The sequence below is a fragment of the Halichoeres trimaculatus genome, unplaced genomic scaffold, assembly GCF_033239565.1.
Source record: "Halichoeres trimaculatus isolate MK-OKI-2021-1 unplaced genomic scaffold, fHalTri1.1 fHalTri1_scaffold_23, whole genome shotgun sequence".
Taxonomy (NCBI): Eukaryota; Metazoa; Chordata; class Actinopteri; order Labriformes; family Labridae; genus Halichoeres; species Halichoeres trimaculatus.
The window spans coordinates 13,079,159-13,105,087 of NW_027437201.1; the positions used below are offsets into that span (position 1 = coordinate 13,079,159).

The 25,929-nt window shown below is 41.8% G+C and overlaps 1 protein-coding gene across 1 annotated transcript; it reads left to right on the plus strand.

Annotated features, from left to right (window-relative positions):
* On the plus strand, positions 1 to 25,895 carry itga3b (integrin, alpha 3b). Its single transcript, XM_074662662.1, has 25 exons — positions 1 to 316; positions 13,286 to 13,413; positions 14,130 to 14,212; positions 15,559 to 15,808; positions 15,971 to 16,069; positions 16,180 to 16,384; positions 16,874 to 17,067; positions 17,339 to 17,427; positions 17,528 to 17,661; positions 17,831 to 17,917; positions 18,005 to 18,072; positions 18,166 to 18,311; positions 18,399 to 18,545; positions 18,638 to 18,735; positions 19,080 to 19,248; positions 19,419 to 19,493; positions 19,584 to 19,663; positions 19,817 to 19,894; positions 20,010 to 20,112; positions 20,417 to 20,593; positions 22,278 to 22,412; positions 22,780 to 22,893; positions 22,980 to 23,078; positions 23,158 to 23,283; positions 23,950 to 25,895. The coding sequence occupies exons 1-25, from the start codon at positions 141 to 143 to the stop codon at positions 24,115 to 24,117; spliced, it is 3,228 nt and encodes a 1,075-aa protein (XP_074518763.1). The 5' UTR covers positions 1 to 140; the 3' UTR covers positions 24,118 to 25,895.
* Positions 25,896 to 25,929: the final 34 nt, after the last annotated feature.

A 25,929-nucleotide genomic window follows, 5' to 3' on the forward strand; every position in this document is an offset into this window, starting at 1 on the left:
CCGACACCTTGGCAGTTGCACTGACGGCTCTCAATGGGGAGGTCCCTGTGAAGCGCAAGCCTACCTGTTGGAGCTCATTACAGGAGACCTTACGGAGCCGGACCCACGCTGATCGTGGATCTGCTGGAAGCGTAAAAAACATGTCTCCGAGGCTGTTTCTATGCGCCGTGTTGGCTTTGTATCACGGGACTCTAACCTGCAGTGGATTTAATATCGATGAGCGGTTTGCTGTGATCAAAGAGGGCAAAACCAAAGGGAGCTTCTTTGGATTCTCTGTAGCTCAGCATCTGCAGACAGAGGGCACCGCGAAGTACCTGTAAGTTTCCAGCTGCTCAAAAATGTCTTTATTTAAAGTTTCAAACAACATCCGTGTTCAGACAGGCTACGCACCTGCCTTGGATCGGGAGACGTAACAAAACCTACCATTTGATCCGCCTCGATGAAGCTCACTGCGCCCATTCACTGCGCACAACCCGCGTTAACGCTTCGGAGCAGGCTTCAGTGCGTTTGCGTTTAACACCTGTTACTGGTTTATTAACTGCGCCGACTTGTTAAACTCCCTTTTTAATCTGCGTGTTAAGTTTTTAAGAAAAACCACCTGTTCCAAGACACGAGTGGGGTCTGATTTGTTTTTTTGCGGGCTTGTTGAAAACAGAAAACACGACTCTGAGGTGTTCTCAACAACAACAACAAATTAAAAAAAGAAAAAAAAAGAAACACTAGGTGCATACTTTTCCATTTGTTTTTGTTTTCTAGTGTTAAAGTGAATTGTTTAATTAGTCTTTGCATATTTGATTCTTTAGCTTTAAATTAAAAATAAAAATTTATTAACCATAACACTAGAAATGACACAAGAATATAGGAATTCTACATTTCTGCTCCATGCATCCTTATCAGGAATGTGCTAATCTTACTGGTGCTGTTTCAAGGTGAACACTAAACATGAAGAAATGTCTTAAAGGTCATCACAGGTCACAGGAATCTTAATTATGTTCCTCAAAACATGGTTTCAGAGCAGTTTGTGTTCCCATGTTTGTGCTCTACAGAAGTATCAGTCCAGAGTGTGTTATATTGCACAGAAAGTTCTGACAAACTTACTTATCCTTAGGCTAAGACTTTCAGCTGAGACGCAGGTGTGTTAGCATTTCGCAATACAAGTGTTCACCGGCCCTCAGTGCTCAGAGGTTTGTTATTACTGAGACCTGACTGCTCACGTGGAGTGTTCAGAGGCTTTAGAGGGAGGTCAGATTGCTTATTAGGAAAGTTTATGTAGGAGGACAAGAATGTGCAGCAGTTATTTCCTCTCCTGTATAGCTGTGGCTTCCTTAATGAAGATCTGCAAACTGTATCATTGTATAGTGTCGGATTTCCCCCCCGGCCAATTACAGCAGGGCCTCTCTCATCCTTCTGCATCCTTGATCACACAGCGTGCTCATAACTTGCTGTTATCTGTGTCTTCGCTCTGCTTTGAAGCGTAATGCAGGAAGGATATTGTAAACTAGGGCCCACTTCCTCTGTGCTGTCACAAATGCAGTGTCCGACTGTGAAGTTTATCAGAAGGATCTCCATGCAAAAGTGATGAATGCATGAGCATCTCAGATGTTTCTCAGTTTATTGAATAGATGTCAGAGTCCAGCTGACACATAATCGATATGCCGTCTTGGCTCCGTCTCTGGAGGGATGGTGTCACAGCCCAGAGACTGCAACCCAAGAAGGGGTCCACATGGCTGGGTAATTAGGTGGCCTGTTGGGACAAGGAGGCAGTAAAAAGTCTTATCTGTCATCAGCTAGCTAAAGACATGCAGGCTAGTTTGTGCTCTGTGATCAAACTGCTGTAAAGGAGTTTACTATGCTACATCTTAATGACTTGGGCTTTTTGTCTTAAATGCTTGAGCAACAAAGACTTTGACCGTTAGCCACTTTGAACATCAAGATTAACTTGTTTTAGCTAAGTCATGCAAAGTTTAACCCAAACTGTAAAAGCAATTTGCTTTCTGTCCAAAACAATACAACTTGAGTTCAACAGATAAAACACAGTTTGGCTTTGGAAAAAGCTAGCCTTGCTGTTTTGAAGTTTTATGCTAGGCTAGCAGAAGATCACTGCCACTTATCTTTATTTTTAGCACACCGGCATGAGAGTGTTATCTGACATTTAAGACCACAAAAGATACTCTTGTTTGTTTAATGTTTGGTTTTCTCTCCAGTGTCATTTTCTCTTCTCCCCTGCTAGCTTAAAAAGCTAACACCTAAGAGGGCTTGAAATGTTAAATGACTTGAGCAAATGAATAAATAGCTGCTGTAGTTGTTTTCCTCACAGAGTGTATTAAAGAAGTGAGACCCTCCAACACTTTGACCTGTGAGACAAAATGAAAGTCACCTCAACTAAACTATCACTTCTTCTTTGTATTTCTGAAACAAAGCTACTTCTGTAGGAAGTAAGATGGTTTCCTACATAGCTATGAAGTTTGTTTTGCTACATGTCTGCCCTCAACAGTCTCGTGTTTGGTGGCTCGTACATAATCTCTGAAGCCTCCACTGTTGAGAAGAAAACACTCCTCCAATGCTAAGTCCTGGTTGTGTACGCACTTTGAGCTTCCTGATGTGCTGATGGTGTTTCCCATGTTTGACTTTGACTGATTTTTACAGTCCTGTCTGTTTCCTCTGTGTTTGTCTGGCTTCTTTTGTGGCCCCTGATCTGTCTGACCACACCACAGAGCTATTTGTTGCCTTTTTCGTCATTATTTGAGCAAAGCTTGAGCGTGAGCATTTGAAAAATGCGAGAATGAGGCATATAAACCCGTTGCAACTTGTAGAATGCTTTAAGTGGGCCATATTTAAGTCAACCAGAGTTGCAGATAAAAGTCAAGACGGAGCGTTTCCACTCCCTCTTTTGCAAATAAGTCAGTGCAATAAAGTTTCTTTAACTTCTTACCCAGTTCATATGAATGTATGACAAAGACCATGAGCATCCTGACCCAACTAAAGCTATTTCAGAAATACCTCTCAGAATTCATGTGGGTACATGACTAATTAGCAGCCCAGCAATGCTGTGTCTTGGAGAAGGGCCTCACCTGAATATGTCAAAGCTACCTGAGGCCAATTTGTTCGGAGGTATTCACCCCTCTCTCCCCGCCTTTCTCCTTAAATCACCCATTTAAAGTCTCCCAGAGATATTTTTCCCTGAAAGAGTTTTTTTTTTGTCCTCAGTTGTAACAGGGTGGAGGGAACGGGCAGTCAGCTGGCCACCTATTGGCTCTTCCAGTCCCCTGACTCCACGGTATGTGAGGAATGTATTCCTCTTCTCCACACAGTCACAACCTGCCAGGTTTCAGGTTGAGACAAGACAGAAGGGGTGTGAATGATGTTCTGGGGGACTATTCTTGGGGGAACACACACATACCCTCCCAAATTTATCTCACTGTTCATCCTTTACTGCACAAAGGCTGTCTTAATTTACATGTAGGAACATGTGAGCTGAGGAGAAGTATTCAATTTCTGTGACTGATGAATATTTAATTAGAGCCTAAGTGATTCTGTTTTCCCAGATCACCTCTGTCTGGCTGCAGCCGCCTGGGGCCATGAAAGTCAGTCATTTAATTTGGCGGGGCCTTCCCCTTACTGCTGTTGGATGCAGCTTAAACAAGTCAACCCGCTGTCAGGTTTATAGACTCTAACAGCCCCATGTTAAGTTTGAACATGCACTGGATTAAGCTCCTTTACTTTAGATCAACATTTGTTTTTGAAACGTTTGCAGTAATTGTACCACGTCAGACAATCATCATCTATATTTAACTTTAATGTGTTTAAGGCATCAAAGCTCAAAATGTTCCTACTAAGACCTGTTTTAAAATGCTGAATACTCCATAGAAATGCTGCTTTTGGAAAAACTGTCTCAGTGTTATTCTGTATTCAGCTTCATTAAAAGCTTATGGGAACAGTTTTTTAGCAGCCCTGAACACATGATAATATCTCTACACTCCTTGTTAAACTTTTTCAACACCCACTGTACACTTTTTCCATTTACATTACATCAATATATATCAAGCAAGTCCCCGGTGTACAGAAGTACCGTAGCTAAGAGGTTAACACATATGTTACACTCAAAAGTTAAATATTTGGTGTCATATATCTCAAACCAAAGGACTTCATGTGTTTTATGTCCTGCTTTTCACACAGACTCATGTAAACGACTCAGGTGGATCCGTCTGACTTGGCCGTGATCCAACGTTCCCCCTCACTGAAATGCTCGTGGTCTTTGTCTCTGAAGTATCAGAGCACTAGTGTCACGCCTGAGTGCAACACTTTCAGATAACAATGCTGTGTTGTCCATTAGACCCTCATACATTACACCAGAGGAAGTTGTTTCTCATGTGTCCCAGTCAGTAAAAGGAAGCATTATATACATGTAACTTTGGCGAATTCTTCTCTCCACATTTGCATCCAAAAGAACATTTGTAGTTTTTCAGTTGGACATATATGGGCAGAAATTTATTGTAGGTATTTTAAGCAGCCAGTAGCTCAGTGTTAAAAATAAAACACAAAACTGTAATTGTGTTGTTGGTTAGGGGTTTGAAGCGCTGAAAATCACTGATATTTGTAATACATTCATTTTAATGCACAAGTTAGGATAGTGATTTTGCCATACATTAGGTAGGGCTGTCAGCTGCAACACTTTAATAGAGGTGCTGAAATTAATACCGTATTCTGTCCTGAAAGATACATTGCATTTAAGCTGCTGCAACACGTTCCTACTGCTTTGTTATGAAAGATAACACTGCTGCATTTTTGAGTGCCACATTCAACCAAGAAAAAAAATAAGATGTCTGAAATAACAAGTCAATGTAATATTCAGCTTTTGTCAAATTGAAGTTCTCAGAGTTCAAGTTACCACATAAGAACTTTACAGGTGCAGTGAATCCAACTGATGCCATTTAGCCGGCCACTTTCTCTTCCTTTCTGTGGAAACACACTCAAGCAGCATTAAGATGCCTTAACGATTCCTCAATCTTAACTATGGAGTACCTCAAGGATCCATTCTCGGCCCACTTTTGGTCACCTTTCTAATGACTCGCAGTATCAGGCTCTGTTTAATGTTCTTAGTGTTTTACAACACGTGTTCTTTTCCAGTTGTTTAAAAGCTGTAAGAAAAGACATTGTTTTGACCCGTTTGGACTCTGTTGGTCCATCTTATAAACATCTAATATGGGATGCCTTTTTTAGAAACTATATCCAGTGCAGAGATCCTTTGTAATGCACTGGAGTCCAAGCCAACTTTACATAATGCCTCTGAAGTTAAGTGCAAGTTTGTCCATGGTGACCGTCCCTAATCTTTTATTGCCTGTGTCCAATCAGTTGCTAATGGCATGAGTAGCATTTTGTGCAGCAGCAGAATGAATGACGGCTTCTAATAACACGTTGAAATGGATCCCAGCGGGACCCCGCGCCTCCTGCTGATCTGCACAGAGGAGATTCTCTACGGTACAGCTTTCATTGAAAATACCTGCAGTGAGGGCTGTGTCTATGTTAACAAAAGTGTAAGGGATCCCTCTTTTCTCCCCCCGCTTTAACAAATGCCCTTAAACAGCATGGAAAAGGAGCTGGTGTAGCCGGCCTCCAGGCTAATGAGGGCTACCTGGAGCTAGAAAAACTATATGCTTCAATGGCTTCCCTCAAATTCCATTTTTCATCTTTGAAGCTGAGATGATCCTCGAGTATTAGTTTACACTTGGAATGTGAAGCTGGAAGTCAGTGGGTGCTGCAACATGCTGTTGGTCCTAAACTATGCAAAATAAGCTGAAAAAGCTTCCGTTTACACAAACTTTGAACCATTTTAAAATATGTTTTCATACCTATGAGCTAACTCAGCAGGTAAACACGGATATTTCATGCTCACACCTGTGCTGTTTTTATATAAGCTGAGTTATACATGAGTGAAAACTTGGCACTTCACAAGCATGCTAATAGTGCGTACTGTCTGCTCTATTATAGCTGTGAGGTTGTCCACCTGTAATCACCCCTAACACAACCACACACATACACACACACACACACACACACTTTCCTGCTCTAGCTCCTTTATACATGGTTGGGGTGGAATGTTAATAAAAAAGTTGTAAATGATACTGTGAGTCTTATGGAAATTATTCTCCTGCTGTATGTCGGAAGTTTTCAGGTTGTATGAGTGGGTCAGTGACAAACATGTCCACACTCAGTCCAGCTGTGCAAGTGTGTGCATGTGTCTCTCCCTGTGTGTGTGTGTGTGTGTGTGTGTGTGTGTGTGTGTGTGTGTGTGTGTGTGTGTGTGTGTGTGTGTGTGTGTGTGTGTGTGTGTGTGTGTGTGTGTGTGTGTGTGTGTGTGTGTTAGTCATGTGTAAGGAGGTTAACACTGGGTGGGCAAAGTTAGCACACAACACTGCAGCCACAAAACCAAAACAACATTTTTCCTGTCAGACGAGGTTTAACTGGCTGCTGTTGAAAAGTGAGTTAGTTTATTAGCAGGAGATGAGCAGCCATGTTTGATTTTTGTCACACTGGGTCCAAATGAGTTTGCTCTCCTGTTACTGTTTCACTAACGGCAGATGGTGGTCTTAAATGCAGGATGTTTGTCCAGCTGAGATACCCTGTCAGACCTCTCTAGGAGCTCAGGTGTTAACTGATTTTTTTCTATTTGATATGAATTGTTCAATGCCTTTTTTCCCTTTTATCGGCAGAAATGTGTGTATTCCGTTTTCCACTTTTCCCCTTTCTGACATCTGACAGAGGTGAAAGGCTCTGTCCTTTGTCCTTTATCGTTCTGCTTCTTTTGATACAGCTGATCATCCATCCGTGCTCCTTGGAAGTGTTTCTGCCAACTATTGGCCCAGCGAGCATACTCTGATATTTTCAGTTGTTTTCTTGGATCGTTGTGCCTATAAACACACCTGCTTTTTTAATTGGGCCATCATCGGCTTGTCTAAAGAACCTAAATTGGTCTAAAAAAAAACAGACTTACGACCACTACCTGTGTCTTTTTCAGCTGTGAATTCTTCTAAGGATCTGTTCTCGGCCCACTCTCATTCTCCATGCACAGGCTGCCTCACAGCCAGATCAGTCAGAAACATGGCATCACTTTTAACTCTCACAGTCTTTTAGTTCATCTTGATTTTACTAGTCTTGACAGTTTAGATAATTCTGGATTTCCTGTAAAATTTTAAACCTCAGCTCAGGCAAAGTCCAATTTTCAGTCACACTCAATTAATCAGTTTTTCACTGAAAAACAAAGAAAAAAAACTGGCACTATTATTTGACACAACCTTGTTAAATACCACCTAGTTCTGTATTTTCTCCTTAAGCAATGTGTTCTGACTGTGTCCTACTGAGTGAAACACTGTTATTGTGAGATTACAGTTTAAGCTCAACTGGCCACAGGGATGTGTTCATGGTTTGCTTGGTGCAAACAGTTCACCACCAGCTTCCTTTCACTCATAAAGGCTTGCTGGTTAATAATTGACAAGCTTAGTAGTTAAACTGAAGGATTTGTCTTCACATGAGATTTTTCCTGTGATTTGTTTCAGTTCTTTAGGTCATAATCTCAGTTTGTGTGGGGAATATGCTGCTGATAGGGTTAAGTTTTGGTGATTGAATGCTGTCTTCCTGGATGAGTGATGGACTCATAAAAGCGTGGTGGCTCTGCTCAGACAGAAATGAAGTCCTGAGTGGCACGGATGTTGTGGGGTCAGGTGAATTCTGTGTGACTAACACTTTCTAGTTACTGCAGGTTGATCTTTAACTGTTTGTTCAGGTTGGACTCATCTGTTAGTTATGTCCTGTACGTCAGAACGTTAATAACAAGGTGCACTCATGGTGAATAGTCTGATAACAATGCATGTACTCACCCCCAGCTCTTGCTTTCTGTGAGACAGTTTCCTGAAAGAAAGACATACCTGGATTTATCTGAGTGCTTTTGTAATGTGAGTGAAACGGGACTGAAAGCAAGTCAGCCATCAAGATAAACACACTCACTGCTTAAACTCGAAGCGTCTTTATAGGCAATAATGCACTTTGTTTGTCATGAGGACCATTCTCTTCTCTTCCACTGAATTCTTTATGTCATAACAGGAGCTTAAAATGATCCGATCCCCACTCTGCTCTTGTCCTGATGCTAAATTCAATCAGTAAATAGAGTCGCTCCTTTCAATATTACCTCCATTTATCTGTTAAGAGGCTCTAAGTGGAAATTTACTCCTGGAACCTCCTCTAGAGTAATAGCTTTATGCCAGCCTGTAGAATAAGTCTGTGTATCCATGTGTGTGTTTGTGAAAAGGGTTTGGGATTAGAGGCTGAGGATTAATAGCATTTTCAGCACCCTTTCTTTGCCTGTGCTCGTTTGGCAATTTGTTGTCCAGCTTTGTTCCTCAGTCAGGATCGGGGAGTGTTTGGGTGTGTGTACGTTGTAGCAGTGGCTGTACTTTTGCTGTCTTGAACCAGGTCATCTGTATTTGCCTGTTTGACTTTCTGTATTGTATGCTGCTGAACCTCACACTCAGTGTGATGCTGGTGAGCGACAGTTGAGGATTCCACTGTTTTTCACAGTCATTATTCTCTTGATTTGTGCAGTTATGTACAAAATCCACATCATATTGTGCTGAAGTGTTAAAGATAGGAAATAAACGTCTCCTGAGACACAATGAAAAGTACATTGATTTTCTGTGATGTGTTGCTGTGCAAAAGACCTTCTTCTTACAACCAATGGAGGCTATTGAGCCTGTTGTATGAAACATCACTGAGCATGACGCCAACATTCTTGTCTCAACCTTGTAAAGCTAAAGTGACAACTTTGTGGATTTGGTAAGCAAGCGTGGAATTTTTAGCTGAGCAAGTGAGAAATGCCTAAAAACGTCTGACACCTCAGAAAATGTAGACACCGTTGACCAAAAACGGTCACCTATGGTTGCTGGTGTGAAAAGACCATCCAGTGAAAGTATAAGTCCAGTGCCTCACATTACATCTTCAGTGCTGTTCGTTCACACCAGTCCTCTCTGTGTTTCCTTGTAACCTCGTTACCAGGGGCAACATCTGCATGTGTCTGCTTGCTTTCAGTGGGTCTTATAACAGCAGACTGACGCATCACATGTAGACCTGCAGGGGAGCTCGATGTGCTGCTGGTTATGATTTTGAAGGGAGAAGAGAAACATGGCAGAGTCTTGTTAATGTACTGTGTGATGTTTTCACATTCTACTGCCTAAATAACCATAAGCACTCTTTATTTTCTAAAAAGAACTTAGTGGAAAGAGAAAAAAATGAATCTCCTCAAGTAGAGCACACTAAAAAAGAGGCCTTAGGGTTGTGAAGGTTTTTGAAATTTTCTCTGCCCTGAGGCTGCTCAGCCGCACCCTGTGACAAACAGGTTGTCCTAAAGCTTATCTGGAGAGGTGATCCATCACATGTGTGAGGCTGCCATTCCTATACACACTCAAGGCAGATAAAGGACACAGTTCCTGAACATGTACTGCAAAAAACACACAGAAAACAAGAAACAGAAAGTTCACTTTTTTCGCTCTGTGTGTCACTTGATTATCTCTCTGCTGTTATCTGTTTGACATCTAGTTTGTATCAATCACCCGTTTTTAAATATTTATACCAGCTGACGTTTCAAATGGGCCTGCGGGTGAAGAGTGGTTTGCTGATTGGAGTTTGATATCATGTGTCTCGTGTGTCTCATTGCACTCCAGGTCAGACCAGGCTCAGATAAAGATAAATCCATCTTAAAAAGGAACTTTTGCATTCCAGGAACCACTTTTATTATTTCTGTATTCCACATTATTTAACTTTTTTTTTAGATACATCCTTTAGTCATGGTACACTATTATTTGCCACACCAACCTGCTGGAAATCTCTTCCAAATCAACCACATTAGTTAGCTTTGACTCCCCAGTCTTTTTATTAAATCATAACTTAAAGTGTTATTGCCTGACTTAACATCCAATGACTCATGTGTCCAACTTATTTTTTTAATTTTAACTTTTATGTCATTTTTCTGTCCTGTTCATTAATAAAGGAGAATTTCCCCAGACTGACGCACCCTGCACTCCCTTGTCTTGCTAAAGCCTGCAGCATGCAGAGAAAATTCACTCTAAAAGGGTTTAGTCATGTTTAATCAAGTTGGGTTTGAGTGCTGCTGATGTTCCTCTGAGTCACTAACAGGTGGGAGTGTGTGCTCAGGTCTTATTAACCACAGAGGAGCTCCATGTTTTATGCTGACTGCGCTTCAGTAGACTATAACTAATTGAAATACCTTTTTTCCTCCTGCCCTGTGAGAGAAGAAGTGATCACTCTTTTTACCTCCTGTCCTCCCTTTCAGCACCTCCTCCTCCTCCTTTGTCAGGAGTTTGGCGGGCAGCAGTGATTAAACTGACACGATAAGTTGACCTCTCTTTCTTTAACCAAACACCATGGGTGTACAGTAGTTCATCCAGCTCCTTCCCTCAATAATCTAGTCCTCAAGAAGTAAAGATTGCACCCCTGCTCACCTTGTCGGGTGTGTTAGCTGCAGTGAGTGTTTGCTTTAGTCGGGATCACTTGTAAGACAGAAGGGGGCGAATTTCAACATGTCCTCAGAGTAGGAATGCAGCTGCCGGTTGTCCCCTCCCTCTTTACCTCCTTCCCTCTCGTCCTGGACCTTTGACGGGCTGTTTATGAGGAGGTGATGAGCAGGGAGCGCGATAGAAGGAGAGCACACATTGTGGCAGTACAAACAGGGCAGGATGTGAGGCGTGATGGCAGGCCCGAGTCAACTCTGAGTGACTCATGTTTTGGTGAATTTCAGATATCAGTTAATAATCCTTCTAGATTTCCTCACATCCAGTGAATGACTTAATGTCATTCATTTAAAAAACATCTTTTTTGATTAAAGTGTTACGTACGGGCTGGTGGTGTTGTTTGGTCTACCACGGCCTATGCTTATCTGGAGAGCAATATTCTTCAACTATTATTTCAAGGAGAAGTTGGAGGAATTAAGGATTGAAAACACAGCTTCTGGATTTAAAAGTGTTTCTTCTTTTTCTGATCGTGTAGCTTCAATCACACAGAGATTAAACAGTGAGTGTGCCTCACCAGGTCGGACTGGACTTTTGCTGGTTTCAATAAGCCACCAAGCCGAGGTTACCCAACGTGTGTCTGGCTCTCAGCTCTGTGCCCAGATCCTTAATGATTTCTGTGTGAGCAAAGTTCACACACCCGGCCTCTTTGTGTTTTATAACACCACCGACCCCCTCTCATTCTTGTTCACTCTGAATCCTTTGGTTCTGTGTGGGAAGCTCTGACCTTGTGGGTCTGTGTTTTGAGACACTCTGTGCTGTTCCCAGCTGAGAAGCATTTTAGGTGGCTGTGACTTCTGATAAATCCTTCTCTGTGGAAGCAGAGGAACGCGGCATGTGTTACAAAAAGAGCTCTCATTGTCTTGTGTGCTCACGTTGTTGTGTGTTAACTCACAAGGCCTCTGCTGTGTCAGGTTGACTCTGTGGCCCTGAGTCTCCTTGTACCCTTCGGTCTCTGTAACCGCTACAAACCTCCGAGGAATCTTAGATGCTGTCTGCATTACTAAATGATTACCTGGACCAAGGCCTCTTCTGGAGGTCTTCAGAGGCCATCTTTGGCTCTTGCTGGTTGTCATCACTATGGCAAGAAAATTGTTTCTGTGCTGTTCATGCTTTGCTGGTGGCTGAAAGAAGGGATAATTATACCTTTCTGTGTCGAATGATAGCAGCTAAAGAATGCTAGTTGGAAATATTCAACGTGTGCTTGCATTTGTGATAGTATTCAGTGATTTTTCAGCAAAAAGTATCAAACATTGATCAGTCCAGCCTCTTAAATATTGGATATCATTTTTTTGTCATTCTGTAAATGAAAAGTCTGTGGGTACTGAAGTGTGTCATCTGTGGTGTATCCTGCCTTTTCTAAAGTTGTTAAGTATTTATTCTCAAATGAAGGCATGAGTGAGGGGAAATACAGCCCACGACTACTGTTCTCAGATTTTAGCATCATTGTAACCCAGTCAATGAAGCTACAAATGATTAATGTAAAAATCTGACAATGGACTGGTCTCTAAGTTAAGTTTCTGAGAAGAGTCTGGTCTTGTTCAGGTGATGCATCACAGAGGAAATATTTTTATTACGGCTCTTGAGATGCTCTCAGGATTAGATTTCCATGGTGTATGGGGGCGTTTTGTCTTTGTAAAGGTGTGTTTCAATATGGACGTCTGTGGTGGAGTGGTAGAGCTGGTACACATATCATGAAATCAGTCTTACAGGGCATCTCTGAAATACATTTTCAGAGTAAAGTTTGTTTGAAAAGTAACCCAAAGTTGAAACCATAAAGCACTTTGAATCATGGGAGGTTTAATTTGGAGGCACTAGGACTTTTCTACAAAGGTGAATTAGTATGACTACACCCCTTATTCGTCATTTCAGGACTTATCAGTGCCTGTAAGGAAGGCAGGTGGCTCTCAGTGAACATGCCCACAAGCTTGACTAACAGCTTGACTCACCGTTTTTCCACTTTCCACAGCTCACCGCTGCCCGCAGCATTTCAGCATCAAACCAACCTCCACTGAAATAAAAAAAATCAGTTTTGCAGTTTGACTTTATGCATTTGTTTCTCACATACAGCAGGGTCATGTGTCACACACACCGTAAACAAGACTGTCTACACCTCCCACCTACAGCGTGGGGCCTAATAAATCTTGTGCTGACAGTAAATAGTGTGTCCGAGCGCAGGGCTGTGCCGAGGGAGTAATCCCTCCACTTCAAAGCTGTGTGGTGTGTTTAAAAGGTGCTGATGTAGGGAGTGTCCGGGCTGAGTGGACAAAAGATCAGGTCCATTTCTGTGAAGCTTGTCTGTGTGTCTTTGTGCACGTGGGACTGTGCGTGTGTGGTGCCCAGACTTGTCACGGGTCATGCTCTGACTGCTCCAGTCACCAGTCACGTGACGTGGTCTGCCCTTTGTGTGACAACAAACACGTAATAATTCATGAACTCTGTTAGAGTCAATTCTTTTGTAACATTATCTTAGATGGAAGAATCAATCAACACCATATGTTTTGTGCTGTCATAGGAAAGATTCTACCTCTTTAAGGAGTAGAAGAGTAACTTTTTTTGTAAGCCTGACAGGAAAGCTTGAAATAGTCTCCAATCCTTTATGTTGTGTCTGTCTCTGTGTTATAATGTCTAACACCGTGACAGAACTGATTTTATCTTATCACACTGATCTGTCTGTGCCTTTCTTTGTCTCCCTGTCTCCGTGCCTTCAGGATTCTGGTAGGAGCACCCAAAGAGAAAGCCCTATCTCTACCAAACGTCAACGAAACAGGTGCTGTCTACTCGTGTCCCATCTCAACCAGCACCACTGACTGCACCAGAATGGACCTGGTCAGCACAAGTAAGCATGGCACACAAACACCAGGAATAACTCATTGATACTGGTATTTCACAGAGAAAGGAAGAGTTTGCATCTCCTTCAACAGGATTTGCAGCAGCCACTTAAGGTTAGCTATTAAGGTTACCATTCAAAGACGCAGGACAGGAAGTTTCCTTGATTGTTAAGTCAGCAGCATTAAATGATAACCAGCAGATGCTGAGCAGTGAGCTTCCTCTTTATTCCCAGGACAAAGTGAGTGTGTCAGACAGCCTCAGCCTAATCCCCAGCATGTCCTGAAGCATTCACAATCACATCCTGCACCCACAAAATGAGCTCCAGGATATGAAACCTGGAAAAAGCACCTTTCCTAAATTGAAGGTTATTAACTGATAGACTCACTGCTCACCTACCTGCAGGTGAATAGACCCCCCAGAGGCTAACAGCAGGAGCCATAATAAAAGGATTCCTCCTCACTTTTGATGTTGAGGCTGGAGTGACTGTTTCCACAGTCACAGCACATTTTTGTGGTTAATATTTGTCAGGACATGATCCAGGCTGAATGAAGCTGTGCTGTTTGGGTTACTTTTCCCGGGACGTTAACTCCTGTCATCATGTTTGTATGAGGTATGTCTGCCTGTGGACTGAATGCTGCTTTGTTTGGTTAAAAACGATCAACTGGGAAAATACATTTCACTTCAATAATCTGGATGTCGAACTGTCTTGTGTTTAACCCACAGCTACCTCCTCTGAGGTGGTGGATGGGATGTGGCTGGGTGTGACGGTGGCCAGTCAGAGACAGCAGTCAGGCGGACGTGTGCTGGTGAGATGATTCTGTTTCATTTTATTAGAGTCGCAGGTGTTGGCAGTGTGTTTACTGTATTAGAAAGGAGAAGCAAACTGTTTGTTTTTCAATATTAGAGCCACAGACGACACGGTGTGTATGCTGCAGTATTTATTACATAATTTAGCTAGTGGGTGTTGCTGTCAACATGCACACATCCAAATCAGAATAGCTTATGCAAATAGGAAGTACTGACAATAAAACAAAATAACTGGCATTACAATGATAAGTAATGTTGTTTTTTTATTCTCAAAAGGTTTTTTTTTCCTCTGATATGAATCATTTGGCAAACAAGGTTTATTTATCATGAAAAATCATTGGCTAATCTATAATGAGACAATAAAAACAGATAAGTGAATATGTGGTTATGCAACCAAGAGCAGAGGAAACCTAGATGGAAGCATGAAAGAGCACGGGCTTGTGGCTAAAACATGAGCTAAACTGTTTGTGATAATGTTTATTCCAACCCACATGCAGCAGTTATTCTGCAGTGGTCTGTTCAAACTCGAGAGTCTATCAATAGAATAGAATAGAACTTTAGTTTTTCACTTCTTAGCTCACACTTGAGAACCAGCACATCATCCTCACCTTGTGGGAAGACATCAGGCCTTAAACCAGTTAGCATTGACATGCTACAGGCTGCTAACATCTGAGTTCACATGTTAACAATGCAGCCATGGTTACATGTAGGATCACCAGACAAACACAGGAGAAAAAGTCGTAAAAATATCGCTGAAGCCACAAAAAGTTTGGTGTCCATGACCAACAAATGCGCCATACAAAGTAATGATCCACTCCAAATATAAAGATGACGAAAAAAAGATGAAAAAATTACAAGAAACGGACAAAGAAGAAAGAGCTGCTGCAAAAGGCAGCCATAGCCAACAGGGCGGCGCCTAGCAACAAAATTCAATAAAATGAAATAGCAATAAAATGGTACATACAATATGATACATATCAAGTTTACAAAGTTTGCTTGTTGTCTCGTTTCAAACATTAGTGCTAACTACAGATAATAATCAATACCTTGTGATATGAGACGTACAGTCTGGTTCTCCCTGGTATTATCTCATTGAAAATAACTTACTGTTGTTATGGAATTTTTACTGAGTCAATTCACATCAACCAAATCATATAAAATGTGTTCCTGTGTGTAATCCAGACAGAGGTAACACTACTATAAGACAAGATCTGTAAGTCCACTCTAAAACAGAAAGGAGGACTCTCTTTCTCATTAACAGTTGTTTTTGTTTAATGTTAGAATGTAAACATGGCACCACACAGTCTGAATCATCCCAGAGTAAACTCTCCTCTTTGCTCTCCAGGCATGCGGGCATCGCTACGTGAAGATCATCAAAGGTGGCACAGAGGAACAGTGGCGGATGGTTGGAAAGTGCTACGTCCGAGGTAACGACCTGACCTATGACCCTGATGATTACTGGCAGTCGTTCAGGTACGAAGTCTGCAACCCAAACTACGATATGGAGATGGAGGGGATGTGCAACATGGGCATCTCAGGCGGCATGACGGAAACTGACGTCTACATTGGTGCTACGGGCAGCTACCTGTGGCAAGGTGGGGACTGAGAGGTTAACACCCTGTAGAAATATACAACTAGTTTACAGATCAAGATGAAGGTCGAGTCTCTCAAAGGCTGACACAGGAAATATTCTCTTTATTGCACATCAAGCAGACAAAAACTGCTGTCTTATCTTTTTATTTTGTCTTTTAAAAAAGGAAATGTTCACGTAACATGGAGAGATCCAGATCCAGCCAATGCCTGGGACTCTAAAAGCTTAGATTTCGAACAGCTGAAAAGAAGATACAATTACATGGGTTAGTATGAAGATTTTTTTTGCATTGCAGAAGTATGAGAGTCATTGCAAAGGAAATGCAGTTAACTCGCAGCTTCCAGGTATAAATCTAGCTGTGGCTATCTTTTGCAGGTTACTCTGTTACCGAGGAGAAAAAGCTGCTGAGCCATGATGAATACACAGTGGTAACAGGGTCTCCCAGGGATGAGTCCAAGGGCTCTGTGGTGTTCGGGGCCAAGACTGACAGAAAGATTGAGCTGGCGCTCATCATCCCGGGAGAACAAGTGGGCTCATATTTTGGGAACAGCCTGACGGTCACTGACCTCAACAATGACGAGTACGTGAACACTCAAAATGCTGAAAATACAAAACTCCCTTTAGCCTTGACTTAATGATTCTGTAACTGTGTTTAATGAGACTCTATATGATGCAGAATATTCATTTAAAGAGACAGTTTTAGTTTTTATCTCTCTGATGGAAACTGAGGAGATCAGAGTTGTTGTGTCTGCACATATTGATGAATGGTCTGTGTCTCGTGTTTTTGGGCTGCTTCATGCTCTAATGCTCTGTAGCTATGTGCTAACCTGATATGCAGAGAATGCATGACACTGATGTATGCATGAGCTCAGAAGAAAGAAGAAAACCTGTCCTTTCAGCAGCCAGCACAAGGTTTTAGTGATGACATCATGGTGAAATCATGTGTCTCCTTTAAAGAAGGGGTGAAGCAGTGTTGGCTCTGTCAGGTCTTAAAAAGTATCTCCCTTTAAGCATGCATTATTCTTTTTTACACATTGAGTATTTCTGGTGTTTCTTTTGCCTTGAACAGCTGGAATGACCTGATCGTCGGCGCCCCATTTTACTTTGACCGTATGAAGGATCAGGGAGGCGCAGTGTACATCTTCATGAACGAGAATGGGTCTTTCCAGAAGACTGCAAGTGTGGTGCTCAAAGGTCCAACAGGTTCTGGGTTTGGTTTTGCGGTGGCTGCGATTGGTGACATCAACCAAGATGGATTTCAAGGTAGGACTCTGGATGCTATACTTTAAATTTCAAGAATGGCTGAAAAAGAGATAATATACTGTGAAAAAAGCCTAATTACCTTCATTAAAACTTTAAAATAACAAGAGATTTGGAGGCTTGTAAACGTTGGGATGTAAACTTTTGCTGTTGGAAATATACTAATCATTAAGAGATACAAAGCTGCCACCTAGAGGTTTAAACAGATACTCTTTTTCAGATCCCTGTCCTCTCATATTTTCCTTCATGGTGTGACTTTCTTTCATCTCTGCAGACGTTGCAGTCGGTGCTCCATTCCACGACACTGGGAGGGTCTACATATGGATGGGAAGCAAAGAGGGAGTCTCAGAGGAGCCCAGTCAGGTAACATTCGATCCGATAATCAAGGTGTACTTAAAGCTGGGTCCTGAAGTCTTCACTTCTGTTGGCCTGAGCTCCCATGTGTCACTGCTGCCCCCTGTAGGTGATCGAGGGAAAGTCAGTGGGGAGTGGTTTCAAAACTTTTGGCTACTCTCTGAGTGGAGGGATGGACATGGATGAAAACAGTTACCCCGACATCCTAGTTGGCTCTCTGGACGACCGCATGGCCCTGCTCAGGTACAAATACATAACAAGAGAATAATGAAGAACATTGGCTAAGATTTCTCTTCCTTCCTTTTTACAAATTATTAAGTGGAAAATACTTCCTGGAAGTTGTATGACTCTGTTTTTACAGGATATAAACTCATTTAAGGCTGATTCCTCCTCTCATTTGCTCTGATTTCAGGGCCCGTCCAGTAGTCCACTTAACAAGCGACTTCAACGTCGAGCCAAAGATTGTAGACCCTAATAAATGCACTGGAAACACACCATGGTGATAATTCCCCCTCGATATTTTAATACCAAAGCTGTCTTGTTTTTGTTTCCTCTTTTGAATCAAATTTTACTTTGTCTTTTACAGCATTACAGCCACCTTATGTATGTCTTTCATCCTAAGCAATGGAAACAAAGAATTCAAGAAAAATTTAAGTATGACGACTTCCTTAACTCTCATTAAATTACTATGCAAGAAGCAAACATATAGAAAACTAATGCTTGAACCTGTCTGTTTTCAACTTTAAGAGGTGAGATTCACAGTTGAGGCTGATGTGGAGAGGAGAAGAAGCCCACGTGTTCGTTTTCAGGACAGTAATGACGACACATACACAGATATTCTGAGTGTGCCATCTTCAAAGTCAAAGTGTCATACGATGAAACTGTATATAATGGTAAGTGGTGCGAACAATTGTGTGTTGTAAGCAGAATTAATGTGTTTGTGTAATTCCCTAACTCAACCATGTGGGCTGATTTTACAGTCTCCTGTGAGGGACAAACTTGAGCCGGTGGTCTTTTCCCTCAACGTGTCTTTGCATGAACAAAAACCTAAAGCCACATCTTCCCTTGAGAACCTGGACTCTTTCCCAGTCCTCAACCAGGAGCAAAAAGTCTTTGAAAAAACTGAGGTGTGGAGCAATGCAAACTGTAAATGCAAAATGCTGTGTGGTAGTTTTGTCTTCTTGAGTGTAATGTGATGTTTTTGTGCATTTTCCTGCAGATTAACTTTCAGAAGGCGTGCGGCTCAGACAACAAATGCAGCAGCAACCTACAGATGAAAGCCAAGTTTGTTGACAGAGAAGAAAATCCATACCCCAGGTGACATCAAATGCTAGAAAATGAATGCCAAAATTGAGAAGAGACTTTATAACAACAACTAGAGCCAGGTTTATTGAACAGATTTCAGAAATAGTCGACTTTTAATTTTCATTTTTGGTCCGGGAGAAGATTGATATTACTTCATCATCAGTGCAGTGAAGATTAAAAAAGGCCTCAAACAATTCCCTTACGAGGAACCAAAAAGGAATAGCTTTAGTTGAAATATTTTCCTTAGCTGTCTACCTGTGATCCGTAACACACAATAATGTCTGTTTCAGACAAGCATAATGAGTTAAAACACATGAATAAACAACACATTTTCATCATGTTTACCCCGTTTCCAGGAGGGGCAAATCCCAAGTACTGCAGTTTAACAGCAACATAAAGATTATAAGGCTGATGGTGGAGGTGACAAACATTCCTGATGGAGGGAGGCTGGCTGAAGACGCCCACCAGGCCATGCTTAATGTCACCGTCCCCGATGCACTGGAATACTATGGTGTTAGACCTGCGGTACGTCCAGTAGGGGGCAGCACATTGCAGAGAAATGTTCATTCACTGTTTTCCTTTTCATGTCACTCTCATTTTCTGTAGCTTTTGTCCTTTCTTCTTCTTGGCCCTGAGAATTTGACAATTTCTTTTTCTTTTTTTTTCTTTACATAATTTGTTGTTTGTATGTCCAGGTTTCTGAAGTGCGGTGTACTTTGCTTGAAACATTAATGTGTGATGTGGGTAATCCACTTAAAGGCAATGACATGGTAATTATTATATGTTTATCAAATTAAATTTATATTAGCATCTATTTCCCTCATAGTTGACTCTTTGCATCCTGTTGTTTTTACAACCAGGTGACCTTCTCTCTGTTGTTTGAGACATTGGGTATTGATCTGTACACAGAGGAGATTGAGTCCCAGCTGCTCCTCTCTACGTAAGAGCATACATTCAGACATTATTGTGATACTTTTATATACAGATGTTTCTGCATATTTGTAACTGTCTAAATGCATCATGAATATAAAGTGGTGTTCTAATTCTGAGTTATTACTTACGCTTTGTGTTGTATTACATGTCGTTTCTTCAGTGTTAGTGAGCAGAGTGACCTGAGCCCTGTGCCTGTGAGCCTGCTGATTGAAAACACCATCCTTCCCTCCTTCTCCATGTGAGTCCTACTATCTCACAGCTTCTGACCTACTGTAAACACCGTAAAGAGCACACAAATGCTGCTCACCCTACACTTTTTAATGTCACCTCACATTATCCGTCACCCTGACCAGATCGAAATCTGTGGTGCAAACACAGTTCGGTGGGACAGTGATGGGCGAGTCAGCCATGGTCAACACCAGTGACGTGGGCAGTCTGGTGGAGTTTACCTTCAGCGTGAGTCACCTCCACCACTCAGACCATATTAGACCTCCAGGATTGTATTTTGCATCTATAATATGTGCGTTACTCACCCACATTTCCTTCACCACCGCCCTGTCTTTGAAGCCAAACTCTTACTCCTCAGAAGTTTAATATTGCGAGGGCAGGGACTGTTATGTGAGCCGTGGTTTGTGGTGTAAGCAAGACAGGGGCGGATGCTATTTATGAATTCCACAGTCACAGACAAGTGCCGAGGATTATTTAACCCAGATTGTTATGTCACAGCATGCCTTTAATTCCTCATTTCTGTGACCTCCAGGTGAACATGAGGGGGAAGCCTCTGGGAGACATGGGGACCCTGGCTGTTGAATTTGAGTGGCCCTTTGAGGTCACCAATGGGAAGTGGCTTCTGTACCTGACAAAGATTGCCATCAAAGGAAACTCAGAGATGGACTGTAACCCTCCAGGAGAAGTCGTCAACCTGCTAAACTTAACTGTAAGATTCTTATTTAAGCTTTGGTTTACAGCCTAAATGTCCTCCTTTTCCCACAAGGGCCAGGTTAAACATAAGCCTTTGAGTCAGCCTCAAATAAACATTTTTATAACCAAATATTTTTATACCCTAAAACAAGTGGAAAGATCGAGGTTGAGTGAACCTGCAGACAAAAACAGATACCAAAGACGCTGATAGTGAACAAAGTCTTTTAAACAAAAGGAGAAGAAAATACAAATGATTCAGCTGCTCACAAACCACATCAAAACACCCAGAGCTGAAAGTCAGCCTTTGACCTTTGATATGTTTCCTGCCTTCTCATCTAATCTTTTCTATCTCATTGTACAGTCAACGATGTAAACATTTTTTCTGTTCTCTCATTATTTATTCAGCCTACACACTTACGCACATCTGAAAATGTCACAGTGGACGGAAGCCACCAACATGGATACAAAAACGCATTGCTTTAATGAAAGGCCAAGCACTGAAACCTCCACCAAAAGCACTTGAGCTGAAGGCTAATACCTCTATGCTAACTTGTTAGCAATAAAAGATTGGTTTTTTGATCAGCCAAACAGGAGGTATGACATCATCATAAAAAAAAAAAAAAAAAGTGTTATGCACAGACATTTATGAAATTTAGTTAATTTGAGAGGTGATGCTGCCATGCTCAAGTGGTTCACTGATTTTTAGTTTACATGAGTTACTTAGCAGCTAACATTAAAAGTACAAACTAAAGGTTCATGGAAGAGTTATAGATTTTATCAGACATAAACAAAAGTATGACACAGCAAAGACTTTTTGGTGACTGACTCGAACAGTTAAATTAGTAGAATTTGTTGCTAATGCTAGTATGCTAACATTTACAGGGCTATAAATGAAGCATAGCTGGGGAAAGGCAAATGCCAACTTTAACTCTTTTTTCCCCATCAGTAGTGTATCAGTCAGACAGTCAGTCACACTACATGTAAGTCATTAAATGCTAACACCAGGATGCTAACAACTGCTAACATTGATGGAAGCACAGTGGTGCTAAGGTGGTTAGCACTGGTACAGCCAAAGCTAATGGTCATAAATTTGCAAGTCACTAGACATAGCATGGGACAAATAGATATTTTTATCATACAGAAAGACACAACGTTGACTTTTAGACCTGTAGAGTGTTAAGCTAGGATGGCTAAAATGTAACTCTTTAAGTTTGTTCTGTTCATTTTATGGCTCAGATAACTTTGAAAATGTACTCTCTGAGCCAGGTTGACAGCCAGGAGTTATTTTCCTCAAAGCCGAGTGAATTGCTCTGTTCACAGGCTTGTTTTATGTTCTGTAATTCACTCTGACATGAGTGTGAACTCAAGCAGTCTGAAGAGTATGAGTAAAAGTCCAAGAGGCAGAGAAGACGTGTGAAAACGGTCTCAAAGCCAAACCACAGCTGCTCAGAAATACACTCTGGAAAAAAATCCCGCTGCGTCGCCACACACAAACCTCACAGAGCTCGAAATAGAAAATCACAATGCGTGCAGCCCAGATATAGACAGTGGAAATGAATGAAAGTGCTATTCTGAGGAGGATTTGGTGATTTTTTTTTTTTATCAGAACCAGTAATTACCATGAGCTTTCTGATGTCATGTCTCTGTCTCCTCTGCTGCCCTCCTCCTTTCATCTTTCCTTCCCCTCTCTTGTCTTGCAGTTGTCCGAGAGGGAACGCAGACGTATTAAACGGCAGATTGTGGTGAATGATGCCGATGATGCAACGGAGCCACAAATTATTGAGCCACAGGCGGCAATCACACTACTCACTTCTCGTAAAGAGACTTATCTATTGGTAAGAGAGAGAGACAGAGATCATTTGAATTTTAATGTCTGTTCAGTGTTAAGCAATAATACAGAAAGAAATTTCAGATGTTTTACTCTGAAATACAAAGGTTAGCTTGCTGTCAGGGCGAGTTGAAAAGTCAGGGGGTTGGCAGAGTCACGGGGATTCAGCCTCAGGGGAAGATGTATATCTGTAGCAAATGTCAGGGCTGTCCTTTTAATGTCTGCTGGGGTATTCTGGTCTGGTAAAAACTTCACACTACACTCTTTAGTGCCATGTTTCTGGTATGACTTTTTTTTTTTTAATCAAGTGTCAAAGAATGTCAGATTATCTAGTCTTGGGTCAAGTTAAAGCACCTCCTTCTTGTGTTACAAAGGAATGCTCTAAGGGAACAGCACGATGTGTGACGTTCACCTGTCCACTGCTCAACATGACGAATTCAGCAAAGATACACGTCCGCTCCCGACTGTGGAACAGCACAATGCTGGAGGTGAAGTTGCAGCTTGAATGTCCGTTGTAGTAAAGCAAATAGAGATCCTTTTCCAAACTTCTCTAAATGTTGTGTGTTTTCTGTAGGACTATCCCAACGCTCTGAGAGTGAAGGTCAAAGGTCAAGCCACACTGAAGCTCATCACAGATAAACCAACCTTGAAGATGGAGAGTCAAACCAGCACGGTGTGGTGCTATGATCACAGTGATAACATTTTTTTATTACTATCTTAACTATTTAACTTATTTTACATCTTTTCTGTAGTTTTTAGTGGAAATCGATCCGGTGGAGAGTGTGGAAGTGCCATACGAGCTCCCACTGTGGATCATCATCTCTGCAATAGTAGCAGGAGTTCTTCTCCTGGGAATAATCATCATCGTATTGTGGAAGGTGAGACTTATGGGACACTCTGTAAACAGCTGTGAATCAATTTTCTTTTTTTTTCTTTTCTTTTTTTTTTTTTTTACCCAAACCAACCTCCATATCAAACCATCAGTCTAACCTGTGACTCACCCTCCTTCCTCCACACACCCTCCTCCTCCTCCTCCCAGTGCGGCTTCTTCCAGCGGGCCAGCAGGAGGGAGATGTACGAAGCAAAGGCCCAGAAGGCTGAGATGAAGATCCAGCCCTCTGAGACAGAGAGGCTGACTGACGACTACTGAGGCCCCTGTGGGTCCCCCTACAGCACACATCAGTAGGGCTTATGGGTAAAAAAAACCCTACAAATGGACTTTTCTGTGGATGCTTTTGACTACAGCACTCAGCTTGGGGTGTGATTGAAACTGCTTGACACCTTTTCTTCATCCAGTCTGCTTTTTTTGTGTCTAACACTGCTCCTACTTCTCTTCCAGGCTGACACTTTGTGCTGTTACTCTTCTGTATCGTATTTTTCCTCTTTTTCTCTGCCGATGTCGGTTAACTGTCTAGCTAACTCAAGTTTCCTTACCCTATGAATCCTAATTCTTCTTCACCACCCTTCAGTACAACCAGCCCCCCTGCATTTATAAGTGTTTCTCTCTTAATGTCACCTCGTCTCTCTTTCTCTGTTCCCATCAGCTTGGATTCTTCAAGCGAGCCATCTACTACCGGCTAATGCCAAAGCACCGGGGGGTGAGGATTTGCAAGGCTGAGCGCTACCAGTTCAGTCTGGGATTTCAGCCTGTGGAGCCACAGAAAAAGTATTGGATTACCAACTGGACAGAGATGCAGCGCTACTACTACTGAGGCCTCACTTTGGACCGTTAACTGTCACGCTGGTTTGACACGGGCCAAACACTGAACATTGGGCTTGGTTGTGCCACATGGACTGCAGGGCATGGACCAACTGTGGATTCGTTTTTTTTTAACTTTCGTAGACTTCATGAGCTTTTTCAGTGCAATATACTGAACGTTTGTTTCAGCGTTTGTAATTTGTAAGTACTTTTGAATGATGCAGTGGAATCTGGGCTGCGTTCAGGATTGGTTTTTTTAAGATGTTGGCTTTTTACGTACCAAACTCTGTTTTTCCTCACAGCAGAGCTGCTGGTCTCTCATCATGTTTTTCTCCACTTTCCTCTTTAATCAGAGGGATGAGTCCTTTGATACACTCCGTCATTGTGTACGTCTTGCCTTTTCTGTCTCCAGGCATCACTTTGTGGTCAGTGGTTTGAGGCTACGTAAGGATTTTTGACCTACATCAGTCTCAAACAGACTGCACTTAGAACATGACCTGCTTCTATAGCGAAATGAGCGTCTCTAAATGAATGTCTACGTCACTGTTTAGCAAAAATTTTTAATGCAGAGCTGTAAAAGTTGCATCTACAAATACACACCGCTGACTGTGTAATAATGGACAGCACACCTCTGGGTTCTTGCATGAGACCTGAAGCCAAAGTACCCCCTCGTTGGGCACTGAATTATTGCACTGGTTGACCCAGTCTGCCTGACGACACACCTTTCCTGCAAACAATAACACGTTCCTTGCAGGTCTTTACTGGCCACAGCAGCACAAGTTCTTGTGTTTCTTTGAAGAGGACAGTCCCAGTAATGTAAAGTTAATGACTTCTGTTTTCTGTTACACTTTCTATTTCTCTTTAGTGAGCTGTATAATATCAAATAGCAAGTTAAAAGCAATTTTCTCAGAAAAAAAACAATCCCTTATCACTTCAAAAAATAGAATATTGTGGAAAAAATGGAGGATGGGAAACTCAAAATTGTTAGGAAAAAAAAAGAAAGGTTGAGACATGCTTGCAAATTAGTGCGTAATATACCTTTTAATGACAGTGACCTTGGAGATCCCTCAGAGATATTCATGTGATGCATGTTATAATTTTCCGGTCCATCTGGTGTCCCATAAGTTAGAGGACAGGGCAAGTTTTGTTCCTGTTGCTACACCATGTCACCATTTTTTGGCTTCACTTTTGGGCAGCTGTTGTCTTGTCCATTGTTTTATACAGTCAGTCGTGCAACAGGTGCACATAAAGTTATGGTACTGGTGTTAAAAAACACATTTCAAGCCCCTCTGTTCTGAGGTGTTAAGCTATAGCTACATGAATGAGGCTGAAAAAGGTAACGTGTTCATGAGATAATGGGAGAAAACTTGATTCTTATTTATTACACTGAATTGTGTTATACAGCGAAGAAATCATCTGAATATGTTAGAAAATATCAGATACAGGGAGTCGTGACACTGGATTAGAAAATGCATGGTAAGTTTGTCTGGAGGCTGTATGCTCTGACATACAAAGCGTGGTTATAAATTGTACATACTGTTGTGTAGATTTAAGTATTTCAGTGATTTTTTTGTAATTGAATGGACTTTTTTTTTTTTCATGCAGCTTTGTGTTTTTAAAAGAGACATTAAGCCAACACTTGGGGGTTGTTTCCTGAGGTTGACCTGCGGCACTAAAAGTAAGCTGGACCAAAAGTAAGTCTCTGGTGGGGCCAAGTGTTGCATTACCACTGCGCTCTCAGGCTCCTGGGAGAACTCTGGGTGAGGAGGAAAGAGCTGAAACTCGTGCACAGTCTGTTCCCTGTGGTGACCATCTTTCCTGTGCA